The 17,168-nt window shown below is 42.3% G+C and overlaps 1 protein-coding gene across 5 annotated transcripts in view; it reads right to left on the bottom strand.

Annotated features, from left to right (window-relative positions):
* MAN1A2 (mannosidase alpha class 1A member 2) overlaps nucleotides 1–17,168 on the bottom strand; it is a 295,186-nt gene that overhangs the window by 81,482 nt on the left and 196,536 nt on the right. For all 5 annotated transcript variants that reach the window (XR_004647895.1, XM_034787853.1, XM_034787871.1 and 2 more), the window contains 2 exons: nucleotides 1,969–2,092; nucleotides 1,469–1,562 (listed from right to left, as the gene is read on the bottom strand). Coding sequence is in view for 4 of the 5 variants with exons in the window: in XM_034787853.1 (XP_034643744.1) it covers nucleotides 1,469–1,562; nucleotides 1,969–2,092 (218 nt within the window). In the remaining variant the exon portion in view is untranslated. The remainder of the gene's footprint in view (nucleotides 1–1,468; nucleotides 1,563–1,968; nucleotides 2,093–17,168) is intronic.

The following is a 17,168-nucleotide window of genomic DNA, read 5'->3' as shown; positions in this document are numbered from 1 at the left end:
TTTTCCCAACTCTTTGCTTTTGCCATACGGTTAAAAAACAACTAATCTTTGCTGAAACAAACTAGCCCACTAATAATGCTCCTTTTTTCAAAAGTTACTATCTTTTACTTCTTAGATTAATACTGTAGATTCCAAGGTCAGAAAGGACCATTAGGTGATAATCTAGTCTGACTTTCAAAATGTACTGGAGACACTTACAGTGGAATTTAATCTTAATTATCACTTTAGACGAATCCCTTCATATTCTGTCTTAGTGACAACTGCATTTGGGTTCTTTTCATGTTGGACACAAAAATAGAAGCAAATTCTCCATTTACAAGCTCTGGGGAAATTCTGCTAGGCATTTAGTACTAAACCTTGGCCCTATTGAAATCTGCCACTGACTTCAAATGGGACCAGAATTCATTCTTTAATGACAAGAGAGGTTGGTCAGATTTTTTGTTGTTGTTTTTTTAAATGAAAGATACTGGATTGACAAGCCTTGGAGCAAAAGAACTCTCTTTGTCCACAGAACAAATACAATACCATAGCAGCAGTAATGGCTTCAACTCTGTCCTGGAAGAATCAATTCAAGGAATCATGTATGTCTCTAGGACTTAGTCAATGCTTGGGCTCTCTTCTTGCATTGCCATCAAGGGGTCCAACTTTAGTGTAATTTGTGAGGATGTTTTTTATGATGCATACATCTGTAAATTAGAAACTAGACTGATACCAATTCACTTCACATAGGCCACTGAACAGAAACCAGATGGCTAAAAATTTTAGTCACTACCAACCTGCAAGCTAAAGGTGAAAGGTCCTATAGTCCACTACCAATCCCATACAGTCAGAACCATCCTTAGGGTACGGCGAATCGGGGCAACCGCTCCTGGCCCCATTCTTTGGGGGGGCCCCACAGGCCTGTGCAATTGGTCCCAGAAGTGACGGGTTGGTCCTGGAAGTGATGGATTCGTCACTTCCACCCTGGGCCCCGCACCCCGTAGGGATGGCCCTGCATACAGTTGAGTTATAATTACCTCTAATTAGTACTCCCACAAACTGTGACATCTATTTGCCAGCTGGCTCACAGAAATGTGAAACAGTTCTTCCCACTTTTGAGGAGGTCAAAGAAAATCAAAGAAACAATTTCCAACCTGATAACTATTACTGAAGACGTTGCTGATCAATGTAAGTGAGGCAGAGACATGAAGTAATATGGGAAGTGCCTTTGGGGAAAAGTACTGTAAGACTTGATCAAGACAGCCAAATGATCACTATGAGAGGTAATAAATAAAAGATAATTCCATTAAATATCTTCAAGTCTTGAAAACCCTTTTGCACTCCAAATACAAATGATGCTGTGTATTCTCTATACTCCTCAATTTTAGAGTCTCTCTCTCTCTTTCATTCAAAGTAATTTTTCCTATTCATTATTCTGAGTGTATAAGATAAACTTTAATTACTAAAAAAATATAATAAAAATACTCACGCTGACCCCAGCGCCCAGTCCTTGGGTTCAAATAATTTGGATAAAGTCCATTAGGCCGGTCCATTTTTTGAAGTAACTTCCGAATGTGCATGACCTAAATTAAAGCAAAAGTCAGGATCACCAAAAATAATTTTCATCTACCTTCAACATTTGTTTAAATCTGGATTTTCTTCTTCAACAGCAATTTTTCATAATTTAATTAAACAGGCTTCTTGCGGGCTTTTTCTAGATGGGCACTTCCTTTTAATGGCTACTCATGTAGACATATGTCATGAGCATCATTTCTAAATATTGGTACAAAAAATAAAAAAGATCTTGTCTTCATAATTTTCTGCTTTGGAGAGCTATGTATTTTGGTAATATAAATGCAAAGAATGAAATAATTGGTCGGTTACCAAAAAACATTATTGTAATCGATCAGGCTCTCTCATTCCTAATCAGATTCACAGTACACAACTCTGAGTCTTCTTATAAAAGTCGACTGTCAGCACAAAACTAACCTTGTTGTAGTAGACAGGGTCCCCAGTCAGGTAGCTGAGGTGGACAAATTCCATGTGCAGAGTACCAAATTCAGCCAGGATGCTGCTGCCTGCAGAAGCCCAGCCCCAGTTTCGACCAACACCACTGAGGTGCAACAAATGTAAAGTGAAGCATGAGGGGGGAAGGAAAGAACAAACAGCTGGTCAGTGAAAGGATACCATCAATATTCAGACACTGTGTGTAGTAATCACATCATATTAGATTGCCTATTAGAAGAGCTACATACAGTAAGTTGATATTAGCCTATATCTAGGATGACAAGTGATTTATTTTAAAAATAGGCTTCACAACTTGATATTTCAAAAAACCTTCATAGTTAAGCAGCTCTCTATATGCCCAAGCAGTCCTTCCCATGTCTACGCTGCTATTTTTAGGAGTGTAGTGTCCTGGGTGCTGTGAAAGGCTCCAATAGTAGCAAAAAGCTCTGGAAGAAGGGAGATGGTGACAGGGAAAGGTTCCAGCAGCGGATAAGGCTCTGGCAGGGGGAAGGCAGCAGGTAAAGGCTGCAGCAGTGGGGAGGCAGTGGGGAAAGTCAGCAATCCCTATTGCTTCCCTACTACCAGAGACTTTCACTGCTGCATGCAGCTGCACACCAGAAGCGTGTATGCAGCCTGCTTTTCACTGCAGCATGTAGCTACATGTAGCCTACATGCTGTTGCAAGTGTAGATAAGACCAAAGCGCATCTTAAAAGCTTCCCACAAAATCAAATCAGGCACATACGTTTTTTTCTCTCTCTGGATCTCACCTATAAAACAATAAGATCCCTCAACTATCACTGATTTAATATGATTTGAGAGCACTCAGCGTTTTGGAGGATTGGGCCTTTTAATTTGTAAAGTTAAACAATAATCCTTCCTGCAAATTATTTTTCATTCAAAAACCACCACTGAAATTGGATTTGAGCTGGATGTCACTAGTGAGCCTAAAGCCAATTAGGAATTTGCTGTTGTCTCATTTCATTTTTAAAAGAAACAACATATTCAAAAAGGAGAAGAAATATGAGAGAAAAATCAGCAGGAATGAAGGAGCAGGATTTGTATCCCATAACTACAGACAAGGAAGCAATTATTTTATCTCAATAAACACTGTCTACATAGACGACATGGCCTGTGCCTCAATGTTTTGGCACAGCTAATCATAACAAGGGAAAATGAAGTGTTTCATGCCCTATTTGCTTCTTAATACTTTTCAAATCAACAAAATTGGAATCAAATTCAACATAATACAAAGGCTGCCAATTTTCACTAACCTATCTAACCCCATAAATTACAGTGTCACAATGAAATAGAAACATTGCTAGATGCCATTTAATGTTGTTTAAACAGACACATAACTTGGATGCATAATTTCTATATCTATTCTCTCACATGGTTTTAAAGCAATACACAAAAGTAGTAATCCTTTTATTTGTTTTGGTTACAGCTATATTATTGATACCAGTTTTCCTGAGCTCCAAAAATTCCAGATTAGTTCTGCACATGTAGACTGGTTAAAAGGATGAGGAACCAGAGTATGAAACACAAGTAAATGACAATGCCATGGCTTCACCATGAGGCAACAGAACAAGTCACCTCTAGGAATTTAACACTGGCTTTTAAGCCAATGAGCAGATTCACCAGCCAGGGTAGTCAAAATAAAGCCCAAATTCTCAAGATTCATTCCAAGTCCCTTTCTTCAGGGCTGGTTTTATTAATAAACAGAATCTACAAGTCTCAAAACCACACAAAACATTGAGTATCAGAACCCTGTTCTGCTTTCCACAAGCTAGGAAAGGAGTGGATATGCCCCTCCCTTTAGGTAGCCATTCCTGGCTATCCCGTAGACCAGTGGTTCTCAACCAGGGGTACACGTATCCCTGGAGGTACACAGAGGTCTTCCAGGGAGTACATCAACTCATCTAGATATTTGCCTAGTTTTACAACAGACTACATAAAAAGCACCAGGGAAGTCAGTACAAACAAAAATTTCATACAGACAGTGACTTGTTTGTACTGTTCTATATACTATACACTGAAATGTAAGTACAATATTAATATTCCAATTGATTTATTTTATAATTCTATGGTAAAAATGAGAAAGTCAGCAATTTATCAGTAACAGTGCGCCGTGTCACTTTGTATTTTGATGTCCGATTTTGTAAGCAAGTAGTTTTTAAGTGAGTTGAAACTTGAGGGTACGCAAGACAAATCAGACTCCTGAAAGGGGTACAGTAGTCTGGAAAGGTTAAGAGCCACTGCCCTAGGCCTCCTGCTTGGTCCCTACAGAGGGTCTTCCTTCAGGGGTTTTTGTTCAACAGTGGACTTTTTACTATCATGTTCCCTGTCTGGAAACTACAAAACCTGGCAATCCCCATTCTTAAAGGGCCCAAGGGCAACAGCAGGCACACTCTCGTGCATGTATGTGCCCCATGGCCCAGTGCCACCCTGAAGATACTGTCCTATTCGGGTTATCATCTGGCTGGCATTTCACCAGCCTGGCCAGATTTTTTATGAATTTGCCAGTTGCCAAAAAATAATGTAATCTGCCGGGCTTTTCTTATGTGGGTCTAAAGATTTGCATTATTATCACAATACACTGGGATATCTAATGTTAAAAGTTTCTGTGTCCAGCTAAAGGTGTTGAAGTGTTCCCTCTTCCTCAGTTTAAGTGATAACAGATCAAAACTACTGAAAAGACAGCAGCTGTCTGCCCAACAACATGCAAGTGCACCCGCATGTGTGTGAGAGAGGGTTTGAGAGTGAGGAGACTGGCAATGTTTTCAATCTTAACATCTTATCTATATGTGTTATGACTCTAGATAGTATAAGGGCTTGTCTACACAGTGGAGGTGTATGCACTGCAAAGCCATTTTTTGTGACGAAACTCCTCAGTTGCAGTGCTGAAGTAAAAACACCTCGATGAGAGTCATAAGGCTTTTTACGCAAAAGTTTTAGCGCCATAGTGCCAGAATAGACACCATGCTTGATTTTTGTGCTATCATTGGTCTCCGGAAGGTGTCGCACAATGCCCATCCTGACCACTCTGGTCAGCAGTTTCAACTCTGCTGCCCTGACGCCAGGTAAACAACCTTCCAGGGTCCCTCCCCCTTTAAAGCCCCAGGAATTTTGAAATTCTCCTGTTTGCTTGGCGTGCAGAGCCCACATCTCATCCTCCCCAGTGGCCATGGCGGCTCCACGCACCAAATGATTTCCTGCTTGGAGCAGTGCGGAGCTACCAGATCTAATGAGTGTTTGGGGAGAGTGTTACCCGATTTGCCCATTACTTTGGGGTATGCTCATTTATTAGGATTACTCTTCGGGGTGGGGGGGTGTTCGGTAATTCTATCAATGTACTGCTTGTGTCACTTGTGTTTTCATATGGAGCTCTACTTTTCCCTTCTGCAAATCCCCTCCCAATGGAGCTATCCTGCAGGACCTAGGTTCCCCAGGGCTGGGTTCCTCCAGCCCCAGAAGCAGATGAACACACACACACACACACACTCTAACACAGCAAGTCTGAGTGGACCGGGTCAATCAGTACTCTCAAGCTGACCCCTTATATGTCCCTGGACTCAGTGGGCTGGGTGAAGCAGGATTTCCAAGCTGCCACCCTTATATGCCGCAGGTACCGACCGGAATAGAGTAAGCCTGAGCAGGCTGGGTCGAGCAACACTTCCAAGCTGCCACCCTCGTATGTCCCAGGTTCAGCACATCCCTATCCCCACTTTTACATTACAATTGTTCTGGTAGTAACCCACTTGATGAGCAAACCCCACAATATTTTTGGGCGCTACAGGGATCTTTAGATTAGGTAAGAGGAGCGTTGCTGCAGAATAAATGGAGAAGCCAAAAACACAAAAGAGTAAAGTTCAGAGAGAGAGGGAGGGTAGCAACCAACTTACCATAAAAGTTATTTATTGAATAATAGTGACAACCACACAAGGAGAGCCTAAACAAACAAAACAGTTCCATTATTAAAGAATATAAAAGTCAGATATAGAAAACTATACCTGATCAAAGAAATCAGGGTTAAAAAGTTATACCTGAGGTAGAAAAGAAAAGAGAGAGAGAGAGGGAGACAGAGAGAGAGCTGGGGTCTTACAGATCCATGAACCTTGAACTGGTTAGGGTTCCCAGGTGATGGTCGTAGCTCAGGGTCCTGAGTGTTGGAGACAGGCAGAGCCCCCAGCACGATCAGACAGGGAGAAGATTAAGTCCCAGTGGAACTGATGCAGAGTTTGGGTCCAGACATCAGAACACTTACTTGAGCATGGGTAGGGGTTTTTGTAGGGAAACAACAATGGTTCAAGGGAGAACACTAGATTTGTTTATGGGTAAACTGATGACTTTTCTTTAGGCTAGACAATAGGAACTGATCATTCCTGGCTATGAGTGGTGTTCCTTCAAGGGAGCTCATAATGCAATTGGGCAGCTTCAGTATTTTGGATATCAATCAAGGATGTATTACTAAAATTGGTCTGATAACTGCTGACCTGGGTGTGTGCAGGCGTAGGTTCATTAATATCTGGAATAGAGATCCCCCATGATGCAGTGCTTCCCTGCTTTTCTGGTCCCGGAGTTCAGTGCAGTTCTTGCCTTGGAATCTGTTCTCCATTCTGTATGCTAATAGAGATGCCTCCCTGTCCCACTTTTGAAGCATATGAGGCTAGGGTAGCTGCCTTAATCCTGTCATCCTTGTCAGGAGGGGTTTAGGTGTGTCTCCCACCGCCTTTTTATTGCTTTCCGTAAGTCTTTCCTCTGGTTGGTTTTGGTTCAAGCAGAGGCTGGGGGAAGGGGGGTGGTGTCCTTCATGAGTCAGACAGGCTGGATACTGCACCCTGGTTCCCCAAAAACACAGAGCTGACTGGTATCAAGAGGAGGCTGTCCAGTCCCAGCTGCGCTCCAGATGTCGGAATTCCAGGACCTATGGCCAGCTTGTGCAAAAAGGGCTGTGACCGGGACACGCTGCAGTGCAGGGCAAAGGTGAAGGAACTGAGGCACACGTACCAGAAGGCAAGGAAGCCAAACCGTGCTGCGCCCCAGACCTGCCATTTTTATAGGGAGTTACACGCTACCCTCAGCGGCTATCCCATCTTCACCACCAAGAGCCCCATGGATACTTCAGCAGGTCAGGAGCCAGTGGAGGAAGTCATGGATGAGGAGGTGGAGGCAGAAGAAGATGTGGAGCCTATGTCAGGGTTGCCCGGTGCTGCGTCCAGTCAGGAGCTGTTCTCAGCTCTGGAGGTGTCTAGCCAATCTTGGCACTCACTCTCTGGTGTGCCAGAAGCAAGAGAGGAGACCCCTGGTAAGCGGTTTTGCTTTGTGAAGTTCTGAAGCAGGTTGAGGGCAGAGAAATGTACAAGGCTGACTGTGTTTCTGTGTGCTGAGCATTTCCCCACGCAGCTAGGCAGTACGGCAGAACAGGGAGTTTATGCACTCCGAGATTTCACGGGAATCCTCCAGAGAGATTTCTAGGAAACTTTCCTGGAGGTACTTGGAAATCTTATGCTGGAGGTTCCTTGGCAGAGCATCTTTTGTTCCTTCCCCCATTGAGAGACACTTTCCCATGCCACTCTGCAATTACTTGGGCAGGGACCAAAGCTGCACACAGGCGAGCAACATAGGGACCAGGGTGGAAGCCATAAGCGTGTAGCAGATGCACCCTTGCTTCCTTGCTTCCCCTCAAGAGTAAGATATCTTCCATAATGAGCCCTGCCTGTGGAAAACGGTGGGAAAGTTTAGACTATTGCCCCCCATCAGTGCCCCGTGACCCTTTCAGATTTTATTTCTGCAATGAACAATGCCCCTAACCCTGGGTGCACTCACAAGGCTTGGGGTGTTCGCCAGCATGTGTGCTTGACTAGGGTCACCTAGAAGTGATAGGTATGTTACCAGCGGTGTATTTTAATGCAATGTTTCAATGCTCTCTGTGTTAACAATAATGCTACTGTTTATTGTTACTTGTGCCTATCCAGGTATGACCTTGAAAGGCCCCCGCTCCTCACACAACTAGCAGAGCATCTGCGCCGGATAAGAAAATGCCTGAGTCAGAGCAAGGAAGATATGTTCCGGGAGGTGCTGCAGTAGTCAGAGACAGAAAAGACTGAACGCAAGCAGTAAGGGAAAGTGACAAGCAGGAAAGAAAAGAAAATGATGCATACAATAGGGACACCAAAGAGAGGATGATAAAAGTTTTGGAGCGACAAACCAACATGCTGCAGTCCCTCGTAACACTCCAGACTGAGCAGATGCATGCCCACCCTCTCCTTCAGCACAGTCAGCACTCTTTCCCACGCTCTCCCCAAACTCCACCCGCGCATTCCTTTCCAATTTCTGGGACTTGGCGCTTTCCCCTGCACTCCACCCCCACAGACAGCTTTTCAAACGACAGCTGGACTTATGCTCAGCTCTGAAAGTCAGCCCCCCCAGTACCTTCTCCCCAAACAAGAATGTGTGTGTCAGTGTGTGTGCATGTGGTATTGTGGTTTATTTGGCAATAAAAGCAAAATTCTTTGAATGATCAGCACTCTTTATTTGTTTCCATGCAAGTTATGACAGCAGATGGCACCTGCAAATCAACAGGCACTTTTATCAGTTCCTTACATTGAATCCTAGGCCTTAACAATAACAACTGCTTCCTAGCCTACCAAATGTAATTAACCATTGCAGTCCCAAGCATAGCAACGAACATTACTGGTTTTCATCTTCAAAACGTTGCCTCAAGGCATCCCTGATTCTTATTGCCCCATGTTGCACCACCCTAGCCCTGGTATCTGGCTGTTCAAAATCAGCAGCCAGGTGTTGTGACTAGGCAGTCCACCTGAGTAAACTTTTCACCCTTCCCTTCAAAAATGTTATGCAGCATGCAACACGTGGTTATGACCATGGAGATATTTTCTTCATTGAGGTCTAATCTGCCATATAGGCATCGCCAGCACGGGTTTAATCGGCCAAACTCACATTCCACAGTCATCCTGTACCTACTCAGCCATGGCATTAAGAGGTATGGCAGGTCTCCCAGGATCACTATGGGCATTTCGACATCCCCTATGGTGATCTTCTGATCTGGAAAGCCTGTACAGGAAGCTTGCAGCTTCCTGACAGGCTAGTGTTCTTAAAGATACATATGTCACGCACTTTTCTGGACCACCCCGTGTTGATGTCAGTGAAAGGCCCATGGTGATCCACAAGAGCCTGCAAAACCATGAAGAAGTACCCCTTCCAAATGATGTACTCCGTCGCAAGGTGGTCCAGTAGCAGAATTGGAATATGTGTGCCATCTATCGCCCCTCCACAGTTAGGGATACCCATGTCTGCAAAGACATCCACAATGTCACGCACATTGTCAAGAGTCCTGGTCTTTCACAGCAGGATGCTGTGACGAGTTTGGTCACAGAAACTCCCTCAAGACTGTCACTAGATGTGCTGGGATACCACTGAGAGCAAACCCCCCCTGCCAAAGAGGGCTTCCCTCCACTCCCGTCTTGTGAATTAGACACTCCAGTCAGCTACAGCACAGACCAAGAAGTTGGGCCACGCCCCCCTGCAGTGCACAGAAACTAAGATTCACTTAGCCCAAGGGCTTCTCAGTTAACAGAGACTTTCCCAGCACCCAGTATTCAGTCTTTTTGGGAGCCTAAATCCCAAATAAATCTGTTTTATTCTGTACAAAGCTTATACAGGGTAAACTCATAAATTGTCCATCCTCGATAACACTGATAGCGAGATATGCACAGCTGTTTGCTCCCCCAGGTATAAATTACTTACTCTGGGTTAATTAATAAACACAAGTGATTTTATTAAGTATAAAAAGTAGGATTTAAGTGGTTTCAAGTAATAACAGATAGAACAAAGGAAGTTGCCAAGCAAAATAAAACAAAACACGCAAGTCTAAGCCTAATACCATAGGAAACGGAACATAGGAACAAGGGAACATCTCACCCTCAGAAATGTTCCAATAAGCTTCTTTCACAGACTGGACTCCTTCCTAGTCTGGGACCAATCCTTTTCAGACCCATGTTGTATTTTTTGGCCTGGGTCCAACAATCACTCACACCCCCATAGTTACTGTCCTTTGTTCCAATTTCTTTCAGGCATCTCTTTGGGGTGGAGAAGCCATCTCTTGAGCCAGCTGAAGATGAAATGGAGAGGCTTCCAGGGCCTTTTATATTCTCTCTCTTGGGGCTGAAACCCTTTGTTCTCCTGTGCAAAATCATAGCAACAAGATGGAGTTTGTAGCCACCTGGGCAAGTCACATGTCCATGAATGATCCAGCTTTTTGCAGGCTGACGCCTGTTTACATGTTAGTTTGAATGTTCCCAGGAGAGCTCAGATGTGGATTGGCATCTCCCAAAGTCTGTTGTCAGTTAAGTTTTTCTTGATTGGGCACTTACTCAGAATAGTCCTTTCTCAAGAAGCTGACCAAATGCTTCACTGATGCTACTTAGAATCAAACACATTGAGATACAAGTACATAGACAATATTCATAACTTCAAAAACAAAAACGATACACACATACAGACAGCATAATCATAACCAGCAAATTACAACCTTTCCATAGACACCTTATTGACCTCCTTTGTACAAGATTTGGTGCAACTGTAGGACCTTGGTTGCAACAATGATCTATATTGTCACAATTTATGTCAATAATGTCACAGATGGGATTAATGGCCTTGCACACTTGCGTTAACACAGCCCAAATGGTCGACTTCCCATTCCAAACTGATTCACCACTGACTGGTAGTAGTCTGGAGTCGCCAGCTTCCACACTGCGATCACCATGCGCTTCTCCACTGAGAGGGCAGCTCTTATTTGGGTGTCCTTGTGCCGCAGGACTGGGGTGAGTTCGGCACTCAGTTCTAGGAAGATGGCTTTCCGCATTCAAAAGTTCTGCAGCCATTGCTCATCATCCCAGACCTGCTTAATGATGTGATCCCACCATTCTGTCCTAGTTTCCCAAGTCCAAAAGTGACTTTCCACTGTGTTCAGCTCCTCCGTGAATGCTAAAAGCAATCTAATGTTACTGCTTTCTGTGTTGGACACCACGTTAGGCAACTGTGACTGCCGTTGCCTTCGTAACTTCAAGAATAACTCCACTGCCGTTTGTGATGTTCTAGTAATAGCTAGCAGAGCAGTGGAGATCAGTGTAAGATCCATTCCTGCAGATAGATGTGGCAGGGCGAGCAGAAAACAAGGGACGTTGAAAAATGCCACAAACTGAAGACGGAATGCTGGGACAGAAAGCAGTGCATCACAGGGCATTGAGCCCGGACCCATGATGCATTGCGATCCCCTTCACCTTCCCACAAGACCTAGCGGCAGAAGGGGGAGAGCTGCACTGTGGGATAGCTATCCACACTGCACTGCTCTCATTGTCGATGCAAATGCCCCAAGTGTAAACGCACTATGCCACCAGTGGGTTCTGCAGGGATTGGTCCTAGGCCTGGTGCATTGCACGTTGGCTGGCTGAATACTAATGAGAGAGACTGCTCCCTAATGATTCTCCACTGAGAACTATTTTTTAAGATCTGTCAGTTAGCCAGTTCTTAATCAATTGAGGGTGCTTTAGTGATAGTGTATAGTGCTAATTTTTAGTCAGAATGTCATGCAAGTCAAACAGTTACAAAAGTCTAAGTGTATTACATTTATGGAAATAATTATATTCCTATCCTTTTATTCTTTATTAATTGAATCCCATACCAGCTTTTCCATTATTCTGCCTGGGATTGATGTAGGCCAACTGTCCTATAGGTACCTGGATCATCCAGCTTGCCCTTTTTGATTATTGGCACAACATTAGCACTGTTCCAGTCTTCCACAATTTCCCTGGTATTCCAAGACTTATTAAAAATTAGTATCAATGGAGGAGAGATCTGCTCAGTCAGTTTTTTTAGGGCTCTTGGGTGCAAGTTATCCAGGCCTGCAAATTTAAAAATGTTTATCCCTAGTAGATATTAACATCCTCTCCAGTTATTAATGGACTGGAAAGTACTTCATCATCCTCAAGGCATACAAACACACTATCCTGCTTATTTCCAAATACACAAACAAATATTTATTGAACACTCCTGCCATTTCCATCTAGTAATGGGCCTATACCATTGCTAGGATTTCTTGTTTTCCTAAAATACTTTAAAAACTTCTTATTGCTCTTAGCCCTGCCAGGCATGGATTTTCTGCTGACGTCTTTAACTTCCCTTATCAATTTGCTATACTTCATAACTTCTAGTTTATATTGATAGCTATACATGTCCCCTTTTTTCCATTTGTTAAATATTGCTTTTTCATATCTTATTTCTGCCTTCACTTCATCACTGAACCAGGATGGGCTTTTTGATCCAAAATAGAGATACCCATGTTGGGTGCAATACCTTAATAATAATAATATAATAATATAATATAATGGAGATATCCCATCTCCTAGAACTGGAAGGGACCCTGAAAGGTCATCAAGTCCAGCCCCCTGCCTTAACTAGCAGGACCAAGTACTGATTTTGCCCCAGATCCCCAAGTGGCCCCCTCAAGGATTGAACTCACAACCCTGGGTTTGGCAGGCCAATGCTCAAACCACTGAGCTATCCCTCCTTATGAGTTAGAAAATTATCATCTATAATTCTCTGCAAGGTGAATCTTGAGAAAGTTAAATACTAGGACTGTCAAGCAATTAAAAAAATTAATCACAATTAATCACACTGTTAAACAATAATAGAATACCATTTATTTAAATATTTTTGGATGTTTTCTACATTTTCAAATATATTGATTTCAATTACAACACGGAATACTGTAAAAAACAAAAGGAATAGTATTTTTTAATTCACCTAATACAAGTACTGTAGTGTCGGAGAATAACAGAGTTCTCACTTTTTGTTTGGGTACATCATGAAAGTTGAACTTACAAACGTAGAATTATGTATAATAAATAACTGCATTCAAAAATAAAACAATGTAAAACTTTAGAGCCTACAAGTCCACTCAGTCCTATTTCTTGTTCAACCAATCGCTCAGACAAACAAGTTTGTTTGCATTTGCAGGAGATAATGCTGCCTGCTTCTTGATCACAATGTCACCTGAAAGTGAGAACAGGCGTTCACATGGCACTGCTGCAGCCGGTGTCACGAGATATTTATGTGCCAGATGCGCTAAAGATTCATATGTCTCTTCATGCTTCATCCACCATTCCAGAGAACATGCATCCAGGCTGATGACGGGTTCTACTAAATAACAATCCAAAGCAGTGCGGACCGATGCATGTTCATTTTCATAATCGGAGTCAGATGCCTCCAGCACAAGGTTGATTTTCTTTTTTGGTGGTTTGGGTTCTATAGTTTCTGAACTGGAGTGTTGCTCTTTTAAGACTTCTGAAAGCATGCTCTACACCTCGTCCCTCTCAGATTTTGGAAGGCACGTTGGATTTTTAACCCTTGGGTCGAGTGCTGTAGCTATCTTTAGGAATCTCACATTGGTACCTTCTTTGCGTTTTGTGAAATCTGCCGTGAAAGCGTTCTTAAAATGAACAACATGTGCTGGGTCATCATTCGAGACTGCTATAACATGAAATATAGGGTAAATGAGGGTAAAACAGAGCAGGAGACATTCAATTCTCCCCCAAGGAGTTCAGTCACAAATTTAATTAATGCGTTATTTTTTTAACAAGTGTCATCAGCATGGAAGCATGTCCTCTGGAATGATGGCCGAAGCATGGATGGTGGAACCTTCTGGTAGCAGTGCCTGTTAGAGCACTCACATGCCCCTTCTACGCCTCCCCTCAGCGTTCAAGCACATTCTGAGGGTGCGGTTATAAAAGGGGGCAAGATGCCAACTGCTGCCTCAGTTCCTTCCACTGCTAATGCAGAGTCTAGAGGACTCCGTAGAAGAAGGGAAGGTGGGCAGGGAATATGCAGAATCCATCTTGAAGAACTCCAGTTACATGTAAGTAACTTTAATTTCTTCTTTGAGTGTCCTCTGCATATTCCCAATCTTGGTATAGTTTGGCAAGCAGTATTCCAAGAGTGGACGAAGAGAGACAGAGTCCTGATTAAACAAGAAATAAAGTATCGCTCTGCCAAACTGTACATCAGATCTGGCTGCCAAATCTAACACACTGTGTTTAGTGAAAGTGTGACTTGAACCCCAAGTGGCAACTTTACATATTTCAATATGAGGAACATGCCTAGTGCAAGCTACAGATGCAGCACCTGCCTTGTAGAGTGAGCTCTAAGACCTGCAGGAGGGAAGAAATCTTATAACTCTCCTCTATACACTGTCTAACCACCTAGACAAGGACTGGGCAGAAATTGCTTGACTCTTACTATATCCAAAACACCTTGAGAAGAGGTTCAATGGAGGAGACATAACTTAATACCAAGTTTAAGTCCCATGAAGGAAATGGATTATTTGTTGGCAGATACAAGTTTAATAAACCCTTTTAACTGAGTTGTGTGAAAAACAGATTTACTATCAATTGGTATAAGAAACACTGGACAAAACTATAGTTTTCAAGTGAAACAAATATTGTAAAATACACTGAACTAAAATATACCAAAACAGAGTCAAAATTCTTATCAGAACTTATACAGCCCCATGGAATCACTGCTCAGTCAATCTGCAATCTGGTTGTGATTTCCCACTGCATGAAAAGGAATCAAATAAATGTTAAGTATCAGAGGGGTAGCCGTGTTAGTCTGGATCTATAAAAAGCAACGAAGAGTCCTGTGGCACCTTACAGACTAACAGATGTATTGGAGCATAAGCTTTCGTGGGTGAATACATGCGTCTGACGAAGTGGGTATTCACCCACAAAAGCTTATGCTCCAATACATCTGTTAGTCTATAAGGTGCCACAGGACTCCTTGTTGCTTTTTACAGATAAATGTTGTGTAGGATATGCCAGTCCCACAGTTTTATTGCTTCCTGACAAAGCTGAAATGAATAAGGTCTTTCCTATATACTTAATACATTGCTGACATATTGTCCTTGGCAACTTGAATTCTGCACGTGTGGGAGGAACAACATAAGGGGCATATATAAATCTCCTAGGTCTAACACATTTATGTGTAAATGGCATTTTTTGACATTCCAAAGACCTTGAATGAAAAAAATGTTGAGCTGGTACCCATCTGGAAACTTCAGATGTAACTATCACAACATGAGGAGGAGAGTTGAATAAAACTTCTTTGAGAACCTGGGGGCTCATCAGTTGGAAGCGACAAAGAAGGAGAGAGACCCTGGGTGTGTGGGTCGATCATTGGATGACTAGGAGCCACCAACATGACCTGACTGTGAAAAAAGCAAATGCAATCCTTAGGCAAGGCATTTCCAGTAGATGTATTATTGGCATTGGTAAGACCTCAATTGGAATACTGTGTACAATTCTGGTCACTCATGTTCAATAAAGATTAATTTAAACTGGAAAAGGTGCAGAGAAGAGCTATTAGGTTGATAAGAGGAATGGCAGGCCTATCTTATGAGAGGAGACTGGAAGAGCTTGGCTTATTTAGTCTAGCAAAAAGAAGGCTCAGAGGAGATATGATTGCTCTCTAGAAATACATTAGGATGATAAATACTAGGGAAGATGAAGAGCAATTTAAGTTCAAGAAGAATGTTGGCACAAGAACAAATGGATATGAACTGGCCCTAAACAAATTCAGGTTGGAAATTAGAAGGAGGTTTCTAACCCCCAGGGGGATGACACTCTGGAACAGCCTCCAAATAGGAGTTATGGGGGCAAATAATGTAATTAGTAGATTGGAAATTAGCAGAACAAAATCCAGATCAGTATACTTGGTGCTTTAATAGGACCAATTTCACAAAGCTGAAAACAATTATGAGTATAATCAGCTGGGAGGAAGAATTTAATCAGAAAAGTATGAATGATAATTAGAATAATTTAAGAACACCTTACTAGATGTCCAAAAAGCCACAATCCCACAACTGAGAAAGAAGGTTGTGCTGGTTAAAAAATCAACTTGGTTTAGAGGTGAAGTGAAGGCAGCTGTAAAAAATATAGATATATAACAAATGGAAGAAACAGGAAAAGGGAGAGGGATAGCTCAGTGGTTTGAGCATTGGCTTGCTAAACCCAGAGTTGTGGGCTCAATCCTTGAAGGGGCCATTTAGGGAATTGGGATACAAATCTGTCTGGGAATTAGTCCTACTTTGAGCAGGGGGTTGGACTAGATGACCTCCTGAGGTCCCTTCCAAACTCTGAGATTCTATGAAGTTGACAGTAATGAATAAAAATTGATTAGGAAAGCAAAGGGATACAAGGAGAAATCTATGGCCAGCAGAGTTAAGGACAATAACAAGGAATTTTTTAAATGTTAGGAACAAAAAAAAATCCTGACAATGGTATTGGTCCATTACTAGATGGAAAAGGTAACATTATCAATAATGATGCAGAAAAGACAGAAGTGTTCAATAAATATTTCTGTTCTGTATTTGGGGAAAAAACAGATGATATATTCTCATCATTCCATTCCACTAGTATCTCTGGAGGATGTTAAACAGGATCTACCAAAGTCAGACATTTTTAAATCACCGGGTCCAAATAATTTGCATCCAAAAGTTTTAAAAGTGCTGGCTGAGGAGATCTTTTAGATTTCTATAAGGTGTTTCACTTGGTACCCCTGACATTTTGATGAAAACACTAGAACAATATAAAATTAATATGGTACACATTAAATGGATTAAAAATTGGCTAATTGATAGGTCTCAAAATATAATTGTAAATGGGGAATCATCCTTGAGCGGGTGTGTTTCCAGTGGGGTCCTACAGGGATTGGTTCTTGTCCCTACACTATTTAAAATTTTTATCGATGACCTGAAAGAAAACATAAAATCATCACTAATAAAGTTTGCAGATGACCCCAATATTGGGGGAGTGGTAAATAATGAAGTGGACATGTCGCTGATTCTGGATCACTGGGTAAAATGGGCAAAAGCAAACAATATGCATTTTAATACAGTTAAATGTAAATGTATACATCTAGAAACAAAGAATGTAGGCCATACTTACAGGATGGGGGACTCTATCCTGGAAAGCGGTGACCATTAACATTGATTTTAAATAAGACCTGGAGCACTGGGGAAGTTCCAGAAGGCTGGAAGAAAGCTAATGTTGTGCCAATTGTTAAGACGGGTAAATGGGATGACCCATGTAATTATAGGTCTGTCAGC

Source organism: Trachemys scripta, chromosome 1, assembly GCF_013100865.1.
Source record: "Trachemys scripta elegans isolate TJP31775 chromosome 1, CAS_Tse_1.0, whole genome shotgun sequence".
In the NCBI taxonomy this organism is placed as follows: Eukaryota; Metazoa; Chordata; order Testudines; family Emydidae; genus Trachemys; species Trachemys scripta.
This window is presented reverse-complemented; position numbering and strand designations above follow the sequence as displayed.